The sequence below is a fragment of the Anopheles darlingi genome, chromosome 2 (assembly GCF_943734745.1).
Source record: "Anopheles darlingi chromosome 2, idAnoDarlMG_H_01, whole genome shotgun sequence".
NCBI classification, from domain to species: domain Eukaryota; kingdom Metazoa; phylum Arthropoda; class Insecta; order Diptera; family Culicidae; genus Anopheles; species Anopheles darlingi.
In genome coordinates this window covers 85,396,080-85,421,901 of record NC_064874.1, presented here as the reverse complement: position 1 = coordinate 85,421,901, position 25,822 = coordinate 85,396,080, and the positions used below count along the sequence as shown (strand labels likewise).

The 25,822-nt window shown below is 51.4% G+C and overlaps 1 protein-coding gene across 4 annotated transcripts; it reads left to right on the top strand.

The window, feature by feature from the left end:
* The first annotated feature begins 999 nt into the window (after positions 1–999).
* On the top strand, positions 1,000–24,671 carry LOC125951526 (protein bark beetle). Of its 4 annotated transcripts, none has more exons than XM_049680418.1 (11): positions 1,000–1,079; positions 7,413–8,322; positions 13,715–13,890; positions 13,956–20,194; positions 20,259–20,470; positions 20,543–20,898; positions 20,972–21,097; positions 21,362–21,385; positions 21,537–22,005; positions 22,073–22,294; positions 22,685–24,671. In XM_049680418.1, the coding sequence occupies exons 2-11, from the start codon at positions 7,765–7,767 to the stop codon at positions 23,762–23,764; spliced, it is 9,462 nt and encodes a 3,153-aa protein (XP_049536375.1). In that variant the 5' UTR covers positions 1,000–1,079; positions 7,413–7,764; the 3' UTR covers positions 23,765–24,671. The 4 variants fall into 4 exon arrangements, with proteins under 4 accessions (XP_049536375.1, XP_049536373.1, XP_049536374.1 ...); XM_049680416.1 differs by having other exon boundaries at positions 1,000–1,151; XM_049680417.1 differs by having other exon boundaries at positions 1,000–1,229.
* The last annotated feature ends 1,151 nt before the right edge of the window (positions 24,672–25,822 follow it).

Below are 25,822 nucleotides of genomic sequence, written 5' to 3'. Positions count from 1 at the left end.
GGCACGTGAACCACACAAGAGACGAACTCCAGAACAGGCGGACGCATTCGAACAGGTACGACACGCCCGAGTGACCTCATTTGAACTCTCCCCTATAACGAGACCGGCGTCCCTTCTGCAGACACACCACCTGTGTGTGTGTGGAAAGAAGGACATCATCAGGCGAGCCGATGAAACGATGTAAACAGTCCACTGCACCGGCGCGCTCGCTGGCGACACGAGGGCTACGTGAAGAGTCGTGCTTAGTCGTTGCCCCTTTTCCCTTTCGCTTTTCTTGTTCCCTCGGTTTATGGTGATGAGGAGACGATGTACCTGCTAGAACCCACACGTGTGTCGGTGTGCGTGCGTGCGTATCGATGGTTTTCAAACATAAAAGTTATACAGCTTAATGATAGGATGGTGAAGACCCACAGGGGGTCCGCATCGGACCAGACCAGACCGGACCGGATGGATGGTTGGCGATGACCGTTTGCGTCGTGCTGCATCGATTCGCCTGCGGGGGGGTTCGGAACGTTGCACTTCCTGCAGCATCGCGCTCTCGTTAAGCAGTAATTTATTTCGAATAATTAAATTAATCCGTTCAATCCGTGGCATGCTCCGGTGAGCCGTCCAACCGGCGGCGGCTTCAAAACGATGACGTGATCCATGGTCGTTCCTCAGAGTAGATCACTCCACGCGCCATGTCGTCCCGTGCTCTCTCTCTCTTATTTTTGTCCGATGGTCTCTCTCTCTGTAGTGCTCTCCATACATACACAGCAATGTGCCGGACCAAAGACAAACGGACAGCGCCCGTTGATGACCACAAGCCCCCTCGTACCGTGGACCCCAGCTAGAGGGGATGTGCATCCCCTGCCAAGGGGTGGCGATGATTGCATTGCGTAGCCGTTTGTTGGTGTGCGTGAAACATAGAGAGAGGTAGAGAGAGCGAAAGAGAGTGAGTCTTGGTTGGGGCTTTGGTTACTATGCATCTTGGTGGTCGCAGGGAGTTCACTTCGTTCACTTCAGCGTCGCGGTACGGTTGCTGTTTCGCGTCGTTCGTGCGGTCTGTTGCGGTGTGCCCTTCTGCGGTGTGGTTACAGGTTTGTTTGTTTGTTTGTGTCTCCCCCACCAGTAAGGTGGTAGTGTAGCCGCACCCTCAGTAGCAGTCTTACGTGAGTAGTGTCCTGGAGTAGAAGGAATGAATGGTGTAACGGTGAACGGTGCAACAAGGATCCTGGCAAAGCAGGAGTGTGCGTGTTTGGTTCTCATTAAGTGGCTCGACTCCATTTTCCTTCGATCTGTCTTGGCGTATTCTCGAAGCTCCATCTTGTCGTTCCCCTTGACGAAGAAACGGGTTACGTCGTGCTTGGGGCTTGACTCCCTACATCTTGTGACCCTAACCTGTGTTAGTGTCTGCTTGTGTGTGTCTGTGTGTGTGTGTGTGTGTGTGTTTGTGAGGAGCAGCGTCTGTTGTTTTGCGGTGGCAGCGGTGGCGATTCGCTTTCTCCTTCTGTCGGACGGACCGAAGAAGCGAGATAGCGACAGAACAGGTTTAACCCGTGCTCCCTCCCCATGGAATGTAGCCTACTCCGATACTCTCCGGTGTTGGTGGTGTTGTTGATTTGCTGCTGGACCCCCCCCCCCTGCTTCTCCTCCTTCTTCGTGACGATGGTGCAGCATCGCAGAAGGCGCAGAATCTCGACCATATCGCGGAGTACACCATCACCTGGGCGCGCACAACGTTTAGAAGATTGTCCCACCGTTGGGGTTCGTCGTCTGCTTCGTCGGAGGTTTCGCAATAGACAGTCACCCTCCTTCCATGGCGTGTACGCGGCCCTTTTAAGGCGCCAACAACGGCGTGTGAGCTATGCGTCGCGCCACCCCTCACCATTAATAGTGGAGGCCAAAGCGTACTCGGGGAATGCAGAGATTTGCGTTGCACACGGGGATTACGACAGCCACAGACACTGTCTGTATTTTGCCTTCTTTGTGCTGTGCTCCCCTGACCTTGGCGTGGTGGCGCCATGCTGTCGTCGGTGTCTGACTCACCCTCCTGCCCTTTTGGCGTCGTATCCTTTATGGTGCGGCGACCGCCGGCGCGAATATGTAGGTCGCTGAGCATCGATTTGAAGGGAAAATCAATGGTTGACGACGGTCCAGCTGCTTGCTGGGACCATTTCTCACATTACATCAACGTTCCTTTCGAGTGACAGCATACATCAAGACTTACTTTGTTCCCAACATCCGTGTGATTCCATCAACAAGATAAACACTGGATAGTGCCGTGTTTATCCACAAGCACAGAAAGAATCTTTCTAGATAAAATCTCTCTTGGCCGGACTTTTCCGGTGCCCCAAACCTTCCCTTCCATCGTTTACTACCCCCCAAAAAAACTGGGTGGCTTTTCCGTTAGTCGAATCGAAAACATAAACACAGCAAACGCACCACCGGAGACAAGTTGGGGGGGAACTTTCCGCACGCTTTGTGTTTGTGCCTTTGCGGAAATGGTTGATTGTTTCGGAACTCATTGTTGTTTATACTTTCCCCTCCCCAACAACTGGTTGGAGGTGGCGGAATGCCCGGCCAAAGCAGCAGAAAATGCGGGAGCAGAAAGTGCTGGGTCAATGTTTTGTGACGCTGCCTTGCACGGGAGTTTACTGACCACAGCCGGTGGTGGAAAAGCTGGCTGTTGGCCAATCGTGCAACCGTACTCACGGAATGTTTTGAATGTTGATTTGACTTCAGTGTTGCTAGCACAGACTTTTTCCGGTGAATTTTCAAATATTTTCAAACGAAAATAAATTGCAGCGGACGCGGCATGTTCAAGGTTGATGCAAGCTTACTTCGATCACGCTCGCCATTTGTAACTTTGTAGCCATTCGAAACCGTGATTCAGACCGTCTCCCTGGTTACGCCATTGCTCCTTGCCATGGCATGAGTCCGCGCGTTCTAACGGCATAATGACGAAGGCAATTTAAAACAAGTTTACCTCCACCATCCTTGCGGCGGCAGACCAAGCCAACTGCCAAGCCGTAATTGCATTTGCCCGGATCTCGGCTGGCACCGCACGATACTGACTGGGCCGTAAGGCTCTCCGGGGCTTGGTAGGATTTCTATTCCATTCCCCAACACACCGCAGCACCTCTTGGAGTTTTGTATGGACTGACCGTGGATCGTGCTCGATGAGGCATCTCCGGCGGGCGTTACGAGAATTGCTGCTGGAGCTGGAGCTCGCATTCCCTCCCCCCCCGGGGGTGGTGTCGAGAACAAGAACGAAGAGAGAACGAGTTTGTCCGCAAGCTCCATGGCCTTCAAATGATCTCTCTGTGCTCTTTCTCTGTCTCACTCCGCGGTCTGCAAGAGTGAGACGGAGAATCAACCGCAGGGAACCGCAGGGTTCGTCGTCTGGCGGCCGTTGAGTTCTTTCGTTCTCTCCTCTTCTTCGAGTTATCGCGCTCTGCGCTTTCTTGTGGGTTTTCCGGGGCTCGCCAGAAGACGTTGACTTCTGCGGCGTGTTCGCCGTCTTTCCTCGAGCGTCGCTTGCGCAGAGCGGTTTCGTGGATATTTGAATACTCGACCTGCCAGAGCCAGCTTTCGGCGGAACCGTTTTCGAGAGTTGCTTCGAGAAAAAGTTCGTTAACTTGAACGCGTGTGTGATCGCGAGTGGTTCGTTCGTAGCGTTGTTTGTGGTTTGTCGTGTGATGCGTTACCTTCTTATGCCCTTAGAATAATGGAACCACATAGTCCATAGAGTGGTGCCTTACAGTGGTGTGAGTTTGTTAAGTTCATTAAGTGGGAACAATGCGCTTGATTCAAGATCACGTCTACCGTCTGTGTGCATAAGCAACACACATCGCACACCGTTGCATCTGCATCACACTACAACGCAGTGCAGTAAAGGTGAAGTCACCGGCTGTGTAGATCATTAGCTCCCCAAAGGCACAGCTGTAGCTGGCAGCTTTTCAACATAAAAAACACACACAATCGCTCGTAGTAGGCGTCGCAAAGTACAACCTCCCATGTGTCGGTATGCCCTCCCCTTCTTATGCTGTGCAATAAGAAACACGAGACGTACGGCGAATGCCATACCTCTCATTCCTACTACTTTGCCGTTGGCGAGGTCATCGGAGTCAGCGTTAAATTCCACGCCACACGCTTGCAACGATGTTAACGACAGCCGCGACGACGACGACGACGGCGCCGTTGGTTGATTCATCTACTACTCCCCGCGCTGTTCCCTCAGAAACGATCGCGCCACACGAGAGGAAACAAAGCCAGATAAATGAATGAAGCGTGCACATAAACAGCCCCGGCCACTGGCCAAGAAACGATTCTAGGTGCGGCTTTCTAACGGCCGAGTCTGAGTGATTCCCCTCTGGAGACACACATTCCTTGGCTCGACAAAACATGTCTTATCAGAAGTTAACAACCCATCTGGGCTACTGAAGCTCGTTGTTTGTTTTTTTGGGGCTTCTTTGTTGTGAGTAGTACAGAGGACTACAGAGGGCCAGAAGCACCGGACACGGACTGGTTGTTGTGCGTGAGAAGAAACATGATATCGCGCTATGGGGAGAGCATCCGTTTTCAATTTAATCGAAGACCGGAGCGTTCGTCGTCCGGTGACGACCGTTGGTGACTCACACGTGCACGGAATAATAGTGTTCGTTAGCATCAGGGGCTTTCGTTTCGAATTGATCATTCACACCGTGAGGTGGATGGAGCTAATGGCCAGCTAGCAGACGCTCCAACTGCTGGAACCGAGTCGCATAGAAAGCGTTTCGTATGCTGTCGCTAATTTTATCTATCATCTCGCACTCCGCCAGACAGTAGTTTAACTTAGGAAGAGTTTTCCCTTTTTAAAAAATGACATCAATCTGCAAAACGGGGACTTATTGAAGTCCGGACATTGTTGTGCGTTTTGGAATAATTGTCTCATTGCTTTATTAAAGGGTAAGCTTGCCCCTCTCTTCCTAATGCCATCTGTCTCTCTCCCATTGGTTTCGTGGTTAGGTATGGGTTTTGCAGTGATTGCATGAAAGTGAAATATGCGTGCCCACGCCAACCCACCGAAGTGACCGAAATGTGCCCATTAACTCCCACCATTGTCCCCTCATCCGTGGGACATCCGATCGGTCTATCGCTGCAGCGATACGCCACTTTCGCGGCACAGATTTTCCATTGTTTTTCCCTCCTTAGCTAAAGATCACTTATCGTGAATGCTGCCACCACCACTCGGCTCGGTATGATCTGCCGCCGTGTCCGCCGCATGTTTCGCTCCGTTACAATCTTTCTCTTGATTTCCATTGGCACGAAACTTATTCAAAGTTCATGAGGCCATCACGGTATTTCGGCCTCTCGGAGGCTCGTGATGCAAAAGGCCATCAGTGAAAGCACCAGACGGAGAACATAGCGCTCGAATGGGAAGCACAATGCGTTTGAAGCTCTCCGAGGCTCTGCATCGGTAGTGCTGCTGCTGCCGCTGCGGGATCAGGGAGGAAAATTTGTCTCAAACACGACGTGAAAATGGGATTTGTTAGGTCAGTCGCTGGGGTCACTGGGCTCAACCTTTCACTTCCGACAGACTGCAACTCCAGCCGTAATACTTGGATGGAAAGGCAGTCAAACCAACAGTCATGGCCAACTAGATTTCATTGCATTCATCTGGAAACTGACAGTTGACACAGCTAAACCTTGGTTTGGTATTCGAATTTGTAGACATGTTAGCGTTGCTCGTCTCTTCGCAACGATCGTGGGTTGTTCGTGTTTTTTGAAGGTAGTACAGCTCTCAAAGAAGTATTACAAGCTATTTCTCACTCAAGTCTACCTTCAGCAAACGTACAACGAAGGCCTGGAGACTGCGATGTAGTAGAAAATGGAGTTTCATCACAATTACATGAACACGCGCTCCCTTGGACGATCGCCATCCATCGTGTTTAACCATTTACTTCACACTTTAAATTTTCACTTCCACCACAAAAGCCGCAAAGCTTGACGGCATTCCCGGGCATCGGCATCGGCAACAGGGCAACCACAAGCCGGACGGGCTCTCCGAATGATATTCCCGCACAGGGTCTGCGTGTGCCACTTCGCTGGCCAGCCAGCCAGCCACTCGTTCGCCCTCGTTCGGGAGCCGTTCGGTAAATTGCACGGGCACATTATCAATTTTCCCGATTTTCGTGGTGTTTCACTCAACCGAACGAGGGGGGGCCTTTGGGCTCCCCACGAAAAGCAGGTCAGGCGGCTGGAGTGGTTCCAGGGGTGCGACCGCAACGCAATCCGCAGCAGCAGCAGCAACAGAAAGTGTACCAAACGTGGGCCCCCCTGGATAAGATCTGTCCGTGCTCAGTGAGCAGCAGTAGCGGCAGTTCACGCTGTTGCTGTTGATGATGTTGCTGAGGCGCACTTCCATCCGGTGCCGGTGCGGTGCTCTCATTAGTGCGTGGCGAGACGGCAGCCAGCCGGCTCGCCGAGGCGTCAATCGTCGCCAATCGTCGCCAGCCTCGTATGTCTTCTTAGCTCGTCAGCTTTCTTCATTAGACGTTGCCGTTCTCGGTGACAAACTCTCGGTCGTCTGCGGTGCAGCGATGCTGAGGGGTGCGTCCTAACGGTTGTCCGGAGTGCCGCAAATGATGATCTACATAATGCGCCTCAGTGCGTCTGCCGGGGGCTGTTGAGAGCTGGGTTTGTGATTGAAATGAGGATGATTTACTTCGAGGATGATGTACCATCATCTTTCGGACTGATTCCGAGGTGCCTTTAACTCAACTGAAAACTCATTTCAACTTTATTAAAGTAAAAGCAATCCAAGTATCCAATATGCGAGTGTTTCAAAAAAACCAAAAAAAAAAATCCCAATGGTTACTACGTGCTCTGGAGTAACCATTTCAATCCGACAACAAACCCATTTCACGCCGTACATCATCGCTTGCTCCGGCAGAAAAGCCTCTTTCGTAGCCAGAGCAACACCTTCTCCTCTTTCGGAAGCCATTACGATGGAGGGTGAGAGTAAATTACGAAATTACATCACTTGCCCCGGACCTCGCCTGGATCGAGATCTTCAAACAACCGGCTCAAGACAGCCTCCCGCGAGAAGCGAACGCCCGAAGTGAAAACCGGTTCCCCACCTTCATCACACTCGACGGTGTACTCGTGAGGTATCGCGAGATGATCGCGAGATGAGTTGATGTTGGTATAGCGTGGCCCCCGGGGCGGAGAATGGGTTCAGGTGTTGTGGTTCACGCCCAACACGCCCCGGACACCGGACCGACCGACCGACCGACCGAGATGTCTGGGGTGTGTGTAGCATCGTAGCATATTCGTAGCGTCTTTATCGAGTGCTAGTGCACTTATCGCCGTGCGTTATCGTTTGCTCCAACACCTCCGCCCCATTCTCTAATTGTGCTTGTGTGTGTGTCTATCTGTTTCTATTGCAGTTCGTTTGCGCGCTGTTGTTCGCGGCTGTTAGCTAGACGACGACGACGACGACTGCGTGCGAGCTCGTGAGCAGTGAGTGTCAGTTCCGATTAGTACGCGAGTGGTAGCAGTAGCAGCAGTAGCAGCTCCGGTGTGCGTCAGCTGCTCGTAAACGCCTTCTTGATTCTGCCGTTCCGGGCGGATCGTGTGATGAGCTAACGAGGAATGTGGCCAGCGAGTGTATCCAACTGGATGAAAGCAAAGCAAATGAAAAGTACTTCTTCAGCTGGAAGCAGGAAGTGAGAAGTGAGTGAAGAGCAGTGTTTGAGAATTCAACCCAAAGGGTGTGTGTGTGTTGTGTGTGTGTTCAATATGGCCAACCATAGTGGTGCTCGAAGGACAGTGAAGTGTTGGAAGAATCGTCTAAAAGATCCTTCAAAAGCCGGTGCTAGTGTCCTCGTCCTGTTGATCGTCCTGTTGGCGAGCGCCGTACAGTGTCAAGTGGAAGAGATCGACGTGTTTGATGCTGGTCCGCCTCCAAATAACCAAAATCCAGATCGTGATTTTGAGCACATACCAAGCCCCAGCAGCAAGGAGATCATCACGAATCACATCGTTCCCGGCCATCAAGAAGAGGAAGAAGGAGGTGCCGCTGGTGGCCATCATGGCGGCCCTAGTGACTCACACTATCAGTTCGGTCAAGACGGTGCCCATCACTCGGTGGTGTCGGCGAGCGGTACCGAGAAGTACACCGAGATCGTGGGCGATGTCGTCCTGGGTGAGAAGGTCCTGCGGGCCTCCGAGAGTCCTTACTCACTCCGGACGGACCTCGAGGTGGAGCGGAGGGCACGATTAATCATCGAAGCGGGTGTGACGATACACTTTGCACCGATGGTCGGTATTACGGTGCGCGGTTCTATTGTGGCCATGGTGAGTACGCTGTTCCCTTCCCTGCCCCTGCCCCTCGCCCTACCCTTCGAGTGCCTTATCTTATCGGGTCGTCGTTGGTCGTCGTTGTGTTGGAAGTCGTTGTGCCGCGGTGCATGTAGTGGCGGATAGTGTTTATTTGGGGTTGAGCAATGTTTGATTAATTCGTCCACCTGTTTTCATGTGTGTCGGTCGGTGGTGGTGCCAGTACCTTGCGGGGTGTGCGTTATCGTTCGTACGCCCCGTTTGTATCACGGAGTATCATGGGCGTGCGCGCGATCGTAGCCCTTGCACGACCATTTCGCCCTTGTCGTAGGGTGTTGGTGTATGATGGATGTCGCAAGTCAGTTGGTAAGACCTCAGGTTACGGTTAACGCAAACATTGAAATCAGAATTCCGGGTGTGAGTATGATTCGTTTCCGAGAAATGGAAATCGAAAGCACGGCGGCGGCGACGACGACAACAGTACGCGAAGCCTTTGTCCGGTTTTATGTAAATATATGTTCTAGAGATTCCCACCGCTGAACATAATGTTATCAGTTTCGATGATATTTACATTCTTACTTTCGATTTTTCTGTTTAATATTATGTTACTCGAACCCGTAATCGGTACTCCATTGTTGTCCCCGACAAAAGTGGGTATTTGTATGCGAAAGTGGCACGGCATGTGACAGGAAGAAAGGCGCCACCTCTCTTCTTGTTCCGTTTCCGCTGGCAGCGACCACAAGGGGAGGAGAATTAAAAATCTGGCCCATAAATCGGTCATCGGTCGTATGTTTGTCGTTAATCAACTCCGGCTACACGGTCGTCTCGTGCGCTCGCCATTTCTATTGGTGTTTCTGGAGTGAGTTTTATCCCTGGCCCCCGCGTCTACTCCGGAAGGTACAGGAATGGAAGGGAGGGGGGTCCGTAACATCCGGCGGCGACGACGGCGGCCAGAAGCCATTGAACGCAGAAACCATCCCGTGGGCAGCGTTCCATAAACATGGGCTTTCATGGTGTGGAACGATCATATTGTTGGGAATGGTCGGTTGGCACCATATCGTCATGCGCACCACGCGCCGGTTTGGCCAAGATATGGACTTAGATTCCCGAGAGCGAAACCACCAAACCGTAGCATGAAATTATTCGCACTCGTACCGACCTCCCCCCTTATGGCATGGCCTGACCATCTGTCCGGGGTTTTTTGGTGGAGTCGGAGTGGAATTGAATTAACTCATTAGCGGAGCAACGAACGGATACGGAGAGTGGCATGACTTTTCTCTTTTATTTGTGGCCCGAGCGTTCTGAGGAGCTTCGAGAAGCTGCTCTAGCTCTGTTCTGGGTTCATCGCATCGGTTGCCAAGATGAAAGTACCGATTGCGCTAGATTATCACGCCCGATGGTTAACCTTACCCCCGCGCGGGTCAGTCAATTGAAATTATAAAATGGTTCCGCTCTAACCGAATGGAGGTATGGTCGATGTCATTTCGTAATTTTTAATTTAAGTCCTCCAGCGAGAACGGTGCTAATTAATCAATTAACCGAAGCTTAGGTTAACTGGACCCCTGTGTTTGGCGTACAGTAGTGTACTGTATGCCACGTCAGTAGCATAATGTAGTGCGCGATAACGTTAAACAGATAGCCTTCACTACGCACTAAAACCTGCTATGGCTATGGCGTAGTACAAACTATTACATCAATTCGGCTGCAAAGGGTTCGAGAGATTCATGAGAGCTACCCGTGGCTTGGCGTGGAAATGGCTTGGCCATTGTATGTAAAACGGCAATAGCTGGAAACGATTTTCCCAGCATCAACAGCAGCTCTTCCGTGTTTGCTTGTGAGTGTAGCGCTTACGACCAACAAATGAAACCAATTTTGTGATGGCAAACTGCGCCCACTAGAGAAACGATTTTAGCTAACTTTCGATTTCGCTTGGTTCGGTAATTCGTTAATCTTCAACAGTCTCTGAACTGAAGAGATTGCTTTTTTTTGCTGTTCCGATGATGGTTTACCGATCACGTAACGCCACCAGAGCAGCGTGGCTAAATGGCAAATTAATTTTGATCTTTCTTAGCTACGTAAGCGGCCACGATTTGGCTACCGGCCACGGATGTGTGAATTGGGTCACATAAAACACTTAGAACTGGTTTCGTTCTTCGGGCCCTCCTCACAGCTAGACCACGGTTGGTTGGGCTTCAATCTCTGGAACAACAATAAAAGGGGTAACGGACCGTTTCACGCTCGAGTAGACTATCGTGTTCGGCGAACCTGGCCCCCCCTGAACAGGGGGCCGTAAATAAAGTTTCATTCATCAACAGTAGCAGCATATCCGTCGCGTGCTGTCGTACCGACCACTTGTGATCGTAGCAGACGATCGTAACCTCGGTCCCGAAGACCGACGGATCCACTGTACGACTGCATGGAAGATGTTGTTAATCAATTAACCTCGACCTTTGTCGCCAAGCAATACGGAGCGAACTGGCAAAGGGCTTCGGGTGCGGTTCCAGAAAGGTCAGATTGTACCGAGAGCGTCTTGTCAGTCCGGACGTGCTCCCTCGCGGAAGGGCTCGATACGATGAGCTAATTGAATCCGTCCATTGGATTCTCGGAAAGAACTCGGTAGTGACTGGACTCGTGCATTGCAGTTCACAGACAGGTCAACCGTCATTAATTAAGCTCGCCACTTGATGGGTTGGATTGTGTGTGGTATTGCGACAGATCCCTCGAGCTAACGGTTCCCGGCAGTGCCTGGTACTACCCTGGATTGCCATTGTTTCGCCAAATATGCTTTGGGGGATTCTCACCTGACCCCTCCCGAAAAAAATGGGCTACATCCCACCCAGCATCGACCATAACGTGATCGCGCACAATGGGGCGTCTGCACGCACTCGGGCGCATCGTGACGGTGACGCGCTCCATAAACACGTCATTCGCGAGATGAAACATTGGACAATGTGACCACCGGAGCACATAGGTCGGTAGGGGAATGTGCCACCCAAGGGGACCGTTTTACGATGGACACGATGTAAAATGTAGCGAAATTGAACCATTAGGCTCAATACCCGGGGCGGGGAGCGTGAGATCCGAGCGTGCTGCATCTGAGTCATCCGGTCCGTGTGATGCTTCTCCAACTCTCGTGCGAATGACTCACAGCAGGCCAACTAGATGACCAGCAGGTAGCACCGAGCACAATATGCATGTAGCCGGTGAATCATGAAGCCGCTTTGCATCCCCCCGGGAGGCTTTTGACTGACATTTCCTATGCTAATGACCTAAACTATTTAAATTTAATGAAGTTAAAAATGTTTGAAAAGAATTAAATTATCGCAGCATAGGCTGTTGGCGCCACAGCCTACTGTCGACGACATACTTTACTTACCCGGTATTTAATGGATATCATTACAACGCAGGTAGCAGGCGCAGCCTCACACACAACCAAGCAACCAACCAATCGGGAATAACCGGTTCTCCATGGTGCATTACTATGAATGCCGTCGTTCGAGCACCGGATGTGTGGCGGCACCTGTTGCGCCACTTGTCTATATTGCATTTCTGCGAGCTACGACCGGTTGCTGCCACCAACAGTAGGTTGTTTTCCCGAGGGTGTTTTCATCCCCCCCCCCCCCCTTCTTACCCTCCCTCCAGTACACGCGCACATGCGCAACAGGATGGTGAAAGGAAATTGATCGGGAATTTTCAATCACTTCACAATCGGTTCGCAATTCGCTTGAACGCGCTGGTGGATGGCTTTATTTATGAGGTGAAACTTGAGAGAGGAAATCATTTTTCGGTTGATTGATTATGATGTGGGTGCTTTCGGTTCGGTGGCACGAGTCGTTCGGGTCCGTGAATCCGGATACTTTAATCTCGCTTTTACCTTCACGCTGGGCACGGTAATGAACGAGTCACGATTTATTGGCAGACATTTGTTATTCATTCCATTCCGGTCATCTTTGCCAATTTGGATAATGGAAGGAAAGGTCTCACTATTGCACGGTTATTTGGGAGCTTTTAAGAAAGGCGAACACCGCATAATGACTGATTCAATCTATCCTCTCTTTGACCCCGCGGAAAATGAGAAGCGATGAAAATGATGCTAGCAAAACATACTTTCATCGATATGCGGCTAGAAATTTCCTCTCCTCAATGTAAAAAGTGAGGAAACAATTGCTCAAACCTTTTTTCACGCATTCCATAGTAACATATGGCGTGTGTTTCAATTATTGTTTCATGCTTTCACCCAAAAAATGCAAAAGAAGCGTGTAAATGAAGGCCTCAAGTCGTTTATTTTGAGTAATTCTTGACCTCGATGTTTGCTACAAAAAATAAACCGGAGAACCCGTTACTCAATTGCGATCACCGTCATGACGCATCGGTCAAGTGCGTATTGCCAGCCAGAGCTCCCTCAGTACGGAATCACTGCGATGGTATCGTTTTACAGCCTGCTGCCATCACACTGACCTACATTAACATTCGAGCGGCCTGCGATCGAGCATAATACTAGACGCAAAAAATGGTTGAACCAATCGGAGGTGCTGCTGGTGGACTCTAGAACCGTTACGGTATGCTTAGCCTCACCACACCGAGCGGCAAGCGTTCAAGGGTGTATGCAAGGGATGAGCCGTTTCATCCAGCTGCGTCTTGTGCACTAACCAGCATTCACGTAAATGTTTTGAAAAAACAAGCAGCTAAACAAGCAACGCATGGCGCTTCGCTTGTTAGCGATGCTCGAGGAGAAAACATTGTTAAACTTTCATTGCCAATTGCTTATTGCTTTACTGCGCTAGAGTGTGCGCAAGTCGATACTCCGTTTAAAGGCCCGCGCTCAACACCTTTGCTGCGTCACTTTCGCGTAAGCATAATCCGGTTGGCTGACTGGCCGGTCGTATTTCACGTCAACAAAACAACCGTCTGCAAGACCGTTGGGCTTGGTTTGCAGCGAACTGCCGGTGCACAGCGGGACCGTTGTTTCTCCTGCAAACACACCGCCGGTTAATGCGAATGGACGGCGTACGGCTTTTGCAAACGGCGGACGATGATGCTCGCCATAATTGGCCATCATATTATGCAACATGCGCTGGCTCAAGTGACCGGCATGCCGGTTCGCTTCACCACCTGCGCCACTGGACCCGACGTACCGGATGCGTATGAGTCAACAGTAAGTGTGGCGTACGTTGACGAGGTGTGAAATGTTTACGGGAGAGTTCGCAGTTGGTAGAGTCGGGGGGAGAAAATGGAAATTAATTGTGTGAGATAGAGTAATGAAGAATGATGGTTGGCATTAGCATCTCTATTTGATTCGGTTTTCGGTTCGTATCTAGTAGCGTGGGATCTTTGCTTACTTTGATTTGATTGAGGATTTATAACACAAGATATATAAAAAAAATAATAACACAATTCGTCTCCTTTCCAGGGAACTGCCGAGAACAAAATCCTGCTCACATCCCTCCCAGACACTGGCTACGAGGACGCTCTGGCCGATCCCCGAGAAGTCGGTGTACGGCTGGTCGATGGTCCGAGTCCACTGGCTGGACGGCTTCAGCTGCTCAACCGCGGCAAGTGGCGATCGGTGTGCTCCAACTCCAAGAAGTAAGTCCTCGAGCTAACTGCTCCGAATCGACCATCGCACTCACGACCTGATCTTTCCTTTCCAGCTGGACCATTGCGGACTATGAGACGACCTGCCGGCAGATGGGCTACAAGGGTGGCCGTTTCTGGAACTGGATGGATCGCATCCCGAATTATGAACCTCGGTTACTGTACGAAGAGCCCCGGTGTCACGGTACGGAAGCGTCACTGTTCGACTGTGCCTGGAGTACGCGACAGATCGGTTCGGGTGTGTGTGATTACCATAGTGACATCGGGGTGCAGTGTTTGCCACTCTTCGACCATGTGACTCCTCACTGGCGTGGATTAAAGTTTGAAAATGCCGAAAACAAGGAAACACTTTCCCATGACCACGTGCGTTATGATTCGATTTCGCTTTCGCATCTGCGCCATGTGGACATTGTGCGCGCAGGAACGGGCCGTGGTGGTACGGCTGAATCGGCGATAGCGGCTCTCGGTGTACCGCCGGTACTGGATCATGTGAGCATCGACCACTCCTCGTATACCGGTATCAACGTAACGAGGCATGAGGCAGCATTCAGCTTCCGCAATGTGACCGTAAGACGAAGCCGTGGTTTTGGCATCTTTATGAACTCGAGCTACGGTTCGGCCCATCTCGAGGGTGTAACCGTGAGTGAGAACGGTGCCGATGGTATCCGGTACGTTGGGCATGATCTGCGAGCCTCCGAGCGAACGGATCGCAGCAAGGTGTTTGACTTCTGCACCCTGACGACGACGGCCTGGCAGATCTATCCGCTGCAGCTCTCCTTCGAGCAGTCACCGTTCGCACTTTCGCAGAAAGAGTGTGCCCGATCGTTCGAAACGGGCGCAGGGAATGTGCTGACGATGCACTTTGTGTACTTCGAGGTGACGCGGAACGAAACGGCCCAAATCTCGGTGTACGATGGAATGTCGGAGAACGATCGGTTGCTGGCTACTTGGAATGTGCGGAACTCGACTCGACCCCAGAGTGTGACCAGTACGAGAGAGAAGCTGTTCATTAAGCTGCGTGCCGATCCGCGGTCCGCCGTTTTGGCTCACTTCCGAGTGACATCGGGCCAGACGAAGGCATACGATCTGAATGTGACGCAAGCGACCATCGTCGATAATGGTGGCCGTGGGATAGCGGTGGACAATCTGCGATCGCAGGTGCACGTCCACTCGTCGACGATCTCGAACAATCGGCATGTGGCGGGACTGCACGTGACGAGCGGTGTTGGGGATATCAATGTGACGGATTCGCGGATTAGCTTCAATCAGGGCGATGGTATCAATATCACCTACTACGGTGGCAATCGGAACGTATCGCGTAGCTCCGTCAGCTCGAACCGTGGCTACGGGTTCGCGATTTGGCTCAACCAGACGACCACGGATCGGCGGGAGTTCCTCGAGTTTAACCAGACGTCGACGATCGAGTATTCGAGTATTGCGAGGAATCTGGAGATCGGTATACTGCACGGTAACTTCTGTGGCGATGCGTGGGTCAACGTGACCGGTAACTGGTTCAACGATAGTAAGAGTGATGCGATTGATATTCAGTCGTGTTGGTTTGAAACGGAGGAAAGCCAACGGTTGCGGTTGCAGATCGGGCACAACAACTTTGAGTATTCGAACCGGATAGCGATCGTCATTAGTCCGATTTTGAATCTCGAGGGACGCATCGAGTTCAATCACTTCACCCGGGGCCGGTACGGTGCGTTGCTGACGCGCAACCGAGCCTGGGAAGAATTCCGTGCCCTGCCCGTGCGGTTGATCGTGCAGCATAATCATTTCATGCAGAACGAGGGCATCTATGTGGCTTCGCTTGGTCTTTCGCCGAACACGGACAGCAAGACGCAGTGGATGCTGTTTACGAGGAACTTCGTGAAGGGCAATCGTATCAAGGAAGCCTTTGGACCACTGGAAGCGGAAGGTGAAGGTCTCGGTGGTGAAGGGCGCCTTAATCCACGGTCCCGAGTGGCGGCACCGGTTGTGATTTCATCGAACAATGTCGATGTGTTCCGGAACATCATCTCGAACCACGAGTCACAGTATGAGGTCGGTTCGCAGCTGTCCGATCAGAGCAAGGCGCTGAACGTGACGTACAATTGGTTGGGGAATCAGGATGAGGAGAAGATCTACGATCGTCTGTTCCACCGGAAGGATCGGTACGATCTGGCAAAGATCGAGTACTTCCCGTATCTGCTGCATCATTCCAACCCCGGCACTCAAACGATCGCACAGTACCAGAAGTTTGTACCGTTCTTCCACAAAGAGGGCAGCGAACGGATCGGTGGTGAGGTCGATGGACAGGAGATACTCCCTTCGGGCACGTACACCGTCGAGCGGGACATTAACGTACGCCCGGGTGGTAAGCTGATACTGAGTTCGGGTGTTACGTTGAACTTCGCGCCGAGTGTTGGCATGATGGTGACGGGGAAACTGGAGGCCCGGGGACGTTCGCCGGACGATATTCTGTTTACGCTGAAGCGCGAAGCCGTGATGGTGGATAACGATACGACCGAAGCGATCGCCGAGGATCCCGAGTTCGCGATGGACATCGAAACGGAGTCAATCGTAGAGAAGGCCCCACAGGAACCGCAGATCCCGAAGGTACCGGTACGGCTTGTCGGTGGTGAGAACGATCACGAAGGACGGCTGCAGGTGTACACCGAGGGTGTCTGGGGTACGGTATGTGATTATGGTTGGACCATCACGAATGCAGCTCTCGTATGCCATCAGCTAGGATTGGCGTTGAATCCGATGGATTGGAGACTTCAACGTTCGGAGGTGCCCGGTGCGGGAACGACCGAAGACGTTCTGCTGTCGAACGTTCGCTGCACGGAGCATGATATCGACATTAGCAAGTGTCGTGCCGAGAGGGCTTCCCAAGGAGAGTTTGAACAATCGTGTGGCCACGAGAATGATGTCGGTGTGCGGTGCTACGAAGGTGCCTGGGCTGGCCTACGGTTCGGTGTGTTAGCCGAACGAGCCGATCTACAGTACGTGACGATCGAGAAGGCCGGTCTGTTCGATTACGTGACGAACACGTTCAAACCGGCCCTTCAGATGGACCTGGCACGCCACAATCTGGACAGTGTGAGAGTTGTGGAGAACCTCCAGGATGGACTGGGCATTATCTACTCGGACATTTACGCCGGTTCGTCGGTGAACAACGTGAAGAACTCGGAATTCTCCGCTAACCGAGGGAATGGTATTAGCATCAAGCAGCTCGGCCTGAAGGTGCACGGTAGCATCATCAAGGATAACCGAGGATCCGGTATCAATCACGATCTGGTAGTGTCGTCGGCGGAACAACGCGAAATCACCAGCTGGTTCAGCATGGTTCCGGATTTCAATGTGGACGATTCGGATTACCGGCCGATTCTGCTGCCCGAGAACGGTGGCGTCACGAACATCGACATCGATCAGTGGCAGATCAAGCATATCATTACGACGGCCCGTAGGAACGATCCGGTCGAGCGTCAGATCACTATTCGCTGTCAACCGGGGTATGTGATCGGTATACAGCTGCTCAATCCGATCGAAAATCGCTCGACGGAGAACATATGGATCTACGATTCGCTGATGGGTAGCACCGAGTCCGATATCTGGCAGGTGAACCGCGATCTATCGGTGTTTCCACTGACGACGAGCAGCTACGGAGCGATCTTGCAGTATCGCAGCGGCGTGAATGCTCTCGGTGGTGCCGTGTTGGTGCTTCGTTCGATACAGGCCCCGGTACAGAACATCTACAATCGTATCGTGCGTGGTCCGGTACCGATATTGCAGGTTACATCGACGAAAATTCAGCGCAACTTCCGGGGTATCACGGGCACGTACTACAACCGATACCTGGGGGAGAAGAGTGAACTGTATCTGCGCAAAGCAAACGAGTCCATTAAGTTGGTTAACTGTGAAATCAGCCACAATCGTGAGGAAGCGTTGTTCATCCATTCACCGTTCTGGGATGTACACGTGAGCAACATCTCCGAAGTGACGATCCACGTGAACAACAGCATGATCCGGGACAATGGCCGCGGCGTACGACAGTTCTCGAAGGATCTTCGCTCGTCCAACAACCTTTTCCATTACGTCCTGCAGGATACAACGGTCGAAAGTAACTCACTCGGTGGGCTCGAGCTTAGCCTACCGTACGTGTGGCAGTACAACGAAAACTTTACACATTCGGTCTACCTGGGCAACGATACGTGGGCCCGGAATCGCAAGTTTGGCATACTGATCGATGGCCATTACGCGGCCATCAACATCACCGGTAACATCTTTACCGAGAACCAGTGCGCCCAAGGGCTGATCGGGTTCCGGGGGATGGAGAAGAAAATGCGGATCGATAATAACCGGATCACGCGCAACTACGGTAGCTATATGGTCGAGTTCCGATCGGACAGTCAGAGTGAAATCCTGGGCGAAATCCCAGCCCTGCTCGCGTTCAATCACGTCGAGAGTAACGAGCAGCTGAAGGAAGCGCGAGGATCGTCGATGCGAAACTTTATCCGCGGTGAACGCAGCAATGCGAACGATCCGACGTGTGTGATTGGGTTCGGTGGTGTGCAGAAGGTGCAGATCTATCGGAATGTGATCTCGAACAATCAGCAAGACTACGATCTGATTGCGGGCGTTAAGTCCGCCCGGTTGCGGAACTATTTGGATGCGCGCGAGAACTGGTGGGGCAGCATGGACGAGCTGCACATCCGGAGGCGGATCTTTGATTTCGATGATTGGAACAATCATGCGGAGGCTCTGTACAGGCCTTACCTGGTGGAGGATGTAACCGATGGCAGTATCTCGGTGAGTACGGGACCACAACCACCGGTCGATCTGGATGCGCTCGGTGGCCGGATACTGACCGATCTGGCGATCTATCGCCGTGATCAACCGTACGTGATCCGGTCGGACATTACCGTGATGCCGGGTGTTACGTTCAGCATCTTCCCGGGCGTTGTGATGGAGTTTGCACCGAACGTGGGCATTCTGGTGCTCGGTACGCTGCTCGCCCGGGGTACTAGCGATGCGGAGGTGATCATGAAACCGATCGAGAATGCTGCCGAAGGGTTGCGGCGTGTCGAGCGATCACTGGAGAACATGGTGAACTACGATTCGATCCGGCTCTGCACCAATCGGAACTGTTCGATGAGTGAGAACGAGGCAGAACGGGCAAAGGAAGGCTTCCTAGAGTACTACAACCATACGACGCTCCAGTGGATCCCGATCTGTGATCGTCGCTTTACCGAGCGCAATGCTCAGGTCGTGTGCCGTGAGCTGGGGTACGATCCGTTGGATGTGTTCTTTGGCCACGATCGGCGTATCGAGTTCCACACGAACTCACTGACGCGCATCTGGTCGTGGGTTGAACCGATGGAGTGTCACGGTGATGAGCTGCGGTTGGAGGAGTGTCCGGAGCGGTTGAATGGACAGTTGTACGGCCGGCGACACGAGTGTCAGTGGGATTCGGAGTTTGTGTTTATCAGCTGCAACGGGGAGCCAGAACGGCGTACCTACTGGGGCGGTGTACGGTTCGCTAATCCGGACTTTGAGGCCAGCCTGTACGAACATCGGATTCACGATGCAATCACACATTCCATCAATCGGCCAGTCGAAAGTGTGATGGATTTTGTGCGGATCGAACGGGCCGGTATGCTGCATGGTGAGAAGTCTCCGGCGGTTCAGACGATCGCTAAGAATCCGAGCATCACGTCGGTGACGATCCGGGATAGTGCGCACCATGGAGTGAACCTGATCTCGCCGACCAATGCGATCCATTTGAACCATCTGCAGATCCTGCGGACGCTGGGTCAGGGCATTAACGCGATCTCGCTGACCGGTGAGGGACGAGAGAGCGACGAATCGAGCTACAGCCCGCTGAAGGATCTCGATCTACCGTACAATCTATTCTCGCTCATCGACATCTGTGATACGAACAAGGAGATTACGCTCGAGGAACGGGTGCTCGTGTACTACAAGTATGACAATAATCCGGTGAACTGTGTGAAAATCTTCAAGAGTGCGTACCGGGTGAAGCCACTCGGTTTCCGGTTGCTGCAGTCGAATCTGTTTAACCATTCGAAGGAGTATGGACGGCGAGACATGATCCAGCTGATGGATGGTGACATCTACAATGTATCGTCCCGGCTTATCGGTACGGTTGATGCGGATTCGGACAATCAGAAGCGACTGTTCCGTACGATCGAACCGGCGCTCAGTGTGAGGTTGATTGCCAGTGGTGCACCGGCTCGTCACGGATTCATCGCGGAAGTGGTCACGCTGCCCATATCAGCGATTGGATTCAGTAAGTACCATGGAAGGTCGCTAAAGTCTAGAATCACTAATGGCCTTTCTATTTTGCTTTGCAGATCGCGATGCACAGCACAATATATCGAACACGGAGATCACGGGATGTGTTGGTGGCGCCCTGCAGTATACATCCGTCGGTGAGGTATCGCCCATTTTGACGATGGAACGGAACCGTGTTCTACGCAATTGCCGTCAATTGTACGGCAACTTCTCATCCTGCGAATCGGCCATCAGGATCGACGTTCAGAATATGCAATCGCTGCACTTTAGAGTAAGGATTCGGTCGAAATGGAGGGCGATCAGAGGAGTACTATTGATGATTTTGTTCAATTTGTCTTTCTAGAATAATCTCATACAAGGCAATCAGGGTGGTGTACTGATACGTGCCGATTCCCGTGGTTCGGCCACCTCGCTGCGAGGTTGGCTACATCACAATCTATTCGCCCGGAATCGTAATCGACCAGCAATCTACGTCGACGGACGTCAGTCGTCCCCATACCAGGAGGTGATCATCCACAACAACTACATCACCCAGAACGATGCTACCTTCCGCGATGTGATCGTATTGCGGCAGGTCGTGTCTAACTTTACGCACAACTACGTCCACCGGAACCGTGGCCTGCGTATTGTTCAGGTATCCGGCTTCGATCGGGTACGCTTGCCGATCTACCAAACCACGACACACAATGGTTTCTATGAGTAAGTAACGTCGAGAGTCAGCTACGAAAAAAAGAATCTAGAAATGATGTCACATGCTCCGTTTTTTTTGCAGCAATGTGGCCACCGATTGGGAGGGCCGAGCAACGATCGTCGCCGGGACGGCTGGCCAGCATTACGTCGACAACATCTTCGCCAATCCGGACAACGATTACGAAATGATCACCGTCAATCGGTCGATGTAAGTATCCAAGCAGTGGGAAAAGAATTCTTTTCAATTTAATGTAACGTCTTCCGAAAACTAACCCAGAGACAACGACAACGAGTAGTAGTAAGTCCTTCCGATTCCGTAGTCCTTTTCGGCCAATGACTCCGTTAGTGTGTATGCGTGTATATACCTTTTTAGATAAAAAAAATGTCAAAATTTTGCATGCTATTTTGTATTTTATATCTCTATCTCTCTATTTACTTCTACTTAACAACCACGTGGCGTCGCCCGCGGCAGAACTGATTTCCAGTACTGGAATAGGTAGGTGCAGTGTCTGTACTTGATCGCTACAGGCTACAAGCTATACTGGGCTGCACATGGTGTTGGGTCGCTTCTGCATGGGGAATGATTGAAATGTTTCCTTTTTTGGTCGCCTAGCCACTCCTTGTAACGTTTCTTTTGTCTGTTGTAGCACGCTGGACGTTTGGAAGACGAAGATCGATGCCCGGCACAACTACTGGAGCTACAACGAGACGCTGGCCGTTAGTTCGCGTATCCGCGATCGTCTTGATGATCCGCAGCTGCTGGAAGTGTCGTACCAACCGCTGCATATGAACAACCAAACCGTGCTGGATGGCAAATGTCCACCAGGATGGACGCTGTTGATCGATACCTGTTACATGTACGTCGGTGCACCGATGAGCTTCCGGGAGGCTCGAGACTTTTGCCGGTCCGATAACGCCTCACTACCGTTCATACACGGGGACACCACACTGCTGTGGCAGTTCCTCGATCATCAGTCACGCTATCTGCGTAACGTGGAGCGCGTTTGGGTGCAGGATGCAAACTACATCGATCGCTGTACTTCGTTCATTTATCGGAACGTCGAGGTGGAGGAGTGCCACAACCGGCATGCCTTCTTGTGTGAAATCGATCCAAAGGTTAGCTCACGATCGGTATATGATCTAGTCGCTGGTTAACTAACGAAATTTTGTTGTTCAATTTTAGGTTGAGATTGATCCACTTCACTGGACGGCCAGTGTGGAAGTGATTGGCATCATAGTGGCGCTGTGTCTGGTGGTGGTGCTCATATTCGTCGTGTGCATTTGCTGGTGCTGCAAGTCACGGTACCGACAGGAGCAGCGGCTTCAACGGCGTAACAGCATACGGCAGAGTATGCGCAGTCTGAATAGCATCGATCCGCAGGGATCCCTTCGAAGGCGCAATTATGTAAGTGTTTACGATCGCATCCTGTTGCTTACTATTTTGACGATCAAGCCAAGAAAGTCGATGGCACTTCGTTCCTTTGCATCGATGCACATATGCACAACCATTCGATGCACATCATGTTTTTTCACATTTCGATCATCTTCTCGCACCTTTTCGGCAGCCAACAGATGTATAAATACGAAAGGAAATGCGCTGTAGTAAGTCCAGTGTGTATTTATCCGTGTGTTTGATAGTTCGCTAATCATTAGGCATGTTCTGTCTTCTGCCTGCCTGTCCGTTAACATTTGTTCGTGCGTGTGATGCTGATGCTTGCGATTTTGGAATGGCGTACGTGTGTCTTGCAGAGATATTTACTAAAGAGCTCTTTCCTTTCTCTCTCCCATCTTCTAGGCGATGTCACGATCAACGGATACGCTAAGAACGGCCACAACGAACGACTACAAACGAATGGCATCGAACGGATCGATTGAATCCGTGGACAAGAGTGTCCTAAGCACCGAAACGAGCTACGATATGTACGATCACAAGCAAAAGCAACAGTACAGCAACGAATACGCCGAGCAACTCAAGAGTCAGCTTGGTTACAGCGAAAGCAATGGAGTAGGAGGGGAGTACTTGGCGAATGGCACCGGTAGTAGCATCCCGTTGAAGACAAAAGTATACGGTGTACCGGAGTACAACAGTCACGGTGGTAGCTCGGCCATCGAACTGGCCTTCCGCAACGAAGGCTTCCGAGATACGTCAACCACCTATTCCGGCGTAACGCGGAACAACTCGCTCAACGCTGCCATCAACGAGGACACACCGATCATTCATGCACCGGGCGAGATCGAAGAGTCGGGTTCGGATTATTATGGCAACTCGAGCACGCTACCGATGCGCGTCCCCGATAAGCTGTCCTTCCTCAGCGAACTGAAGAACCATCTGCCCGAGTATGAACCACCGTCACCGATCAGTCACAGTAGCTTCCAACCAGCACGAACCTCCCAAAGTGAATCGATCTCCAGTGTGAGCGTCGTACCACCGTATGCTGCGTCCGGTGTTCCTGGACTACAACGCACACTGGTGGCCCCACCGAGACCCGCACCACCGGCTGCCCACGTATACCAGCAGCCCACGATACAGGTGCGACGTCCGGCACCACCAGAGCCCGAACAGATGCGTCGTCCCGATTCCTACATGAAAGCGGTGAAGAAGTACGCGACGCCGGGTCGAGAACGGGATTCGATACTGCCACCACCACTACGCGGTGACAGTCAGCGACCAAAGACGGTGTACGAGTCATCGGACGAACAGCCGCCTCCGCCGGTGCCGGTGTCGCCCATGATGGAGCCCGGCTCGAGGGCCAACTATGCGCGCTCCAAATCGGAGGCCCTGCTGGAGACTAACTTTGATGGCGCCGGTACGGTACCGGTCATGCTGAGCGCCGACAGTCGCAGCTACTCACAGCCATTAGAAACGGCAATGTAAAACCGAATTACGACGATTCTTAAGACGACGATGAACGAATAGTTAGTAGCTAGTATCGCCTTAGTATTTAGTAGTGTACAGCTTGTTTTATAAGGTAGTCGATAATGGGGCGTGAGCCTGTGGCAGGCGGCGCATGCTTTGATTTCAACAGCTCTTTAAAAGGGGAGAGCTGACATTTGTTAGGCTCTGCGAAAAGCTCTGACGGAGAAGCTTTTAATGTGTGTATGACCGAGAGAGAGAGTAAGAGATTCTTTCTTATTCTCTCTCTCTCTCTCTCGATTGATAAGAACGATAAGGACACGAAAAAAAAAACATGTGGTTGCAAGGTTCTAACTCTGCCACGTTCTACTGCCTTACGGGTGAACTCAACATCATTTCCGGGCACTTTCCGTGCCAGTTCCGGTGCCTTTACGTGTGCGTTAGCGTTGTATTTTACAAAAACAAGGTTATTTTAATGCTTAATGTGCGCAGGCACAATTTTTTACGTTTTATAAGGGGTTGACCATGACCACTGTTATTGACCTGTGCTGGCCTATTTCAGTTCTTGTGTTAGGGCGGAGGGAGGTGCGAACGAGCGAGCCTCGTCTTGTGTGCCTCGGGCTAGCGAGAGTGCTAGGTTATTCATGTAGCGTTACGTGATATGTTCAGGATAGAAAAGTTAGTTGGTGGATTCGTTTTAGAAAGTGCACAACAGATTAGAAGTCGAACTAACATAAAGTTTGTGACAATCCCAAGTGAAGCATAGACGTAGAGAGGGAGAGATAGACGCTTAGATAGCTAATTGTAACACATCGAATTGTTGTTTTTGTGCGTCCGCGCGGCTCGTGATCGTGGAAGGTGGGAAGTTACAAAAGAAATAAAAAGTATTTTCAAACAACAAACAACGGAAACAACCGCGCTACGGCATGGACATGCATTCGCGATCATGGTGACAACTTCTTCAGCGCTTCTTTGCATCTCTCTCTCTCTCTCTCTCGCTGACTGGCTACACGATGCGCTCAACGACTGATTGCCAAACATATGCCAATTGAGGATCGCAGATGGAGCTCGTGGGACCCGTTTGTTGTTGACCATCCCTATGACCGCCGCGCGCTGGTTTGAACAGCAGCAGCGGCGATCGTGCCGGTTTTGGGTATGGCAGCGAAGCAAGATCATCATGCCTGACTGGTTGTGGTCTGGTTTACTTTTTTTTCGTTTGTTTCTTCCCATCTATCGCACTCGGTGCCGGCGCGTGTAAGATCAGAAGATCGTGTCGATCGTGCTGAAGTCGTTGGAAGATATTTATACTCGACACGTTGGCCCACCGCTTGGCCTTCGCTTTTCGATTTTTGTTTGTCTTCTTCCGCCATTGATGGAACTGGATTCGGCGAGAACTCGCGGCGGTTGTTATTTGCGTGCACGATGGCTCTCTTTCTCTCTCCCTCCCTCCCTCCCTCTCTCTTCCTCTCTCCCTCTCTCCCTCTCTCTCTATTTTTGCATAATGCGTTTGCTGTTTTGAGGAGCACGCCGCGATAAAGGAGTTATATTTGCTGCTGGAATGGAATGCTACCAAGGTCCCACACACTCGTCGGAACAAGGTGCACAAGGTCGGTAACGTCGTTATCTGTTTTGCAAAAACCAGAAATACCGAACTTTCGGGCAGCGGGAAACGAGACACATTCCGATGGAAATGTAAATGGATTCTAAACTGGCTATAAATTTGGCAACTTGTTTTACCAGACTGCGACAAAATGGTTCGTGACATTTTGTCGCAAAATGAATGCCACGGGAAAAACGATGAGTTCAAATCCAACACATCTCCAATATGCTCCCACTTTAGAAACGTTTCATTTCTAAGCGAAGTTGTTGAAAACCCATCCCAAAAAAAGTTATTATGTATACCCGCTCGTTAGCGTAACAATTGACGTGAAATGGTGTTTGGGACTAAAAAAAAAAACAGGCGCCCTCACAAAAAAACGCACGAATTCCTGCCGCGGAATGTTTATTTATTTTCCGGCGTTTCATCGTTTGCCGGATCAATTCACGCATCTGCTGCCTTCGGCGTGCACGAAGCATGAT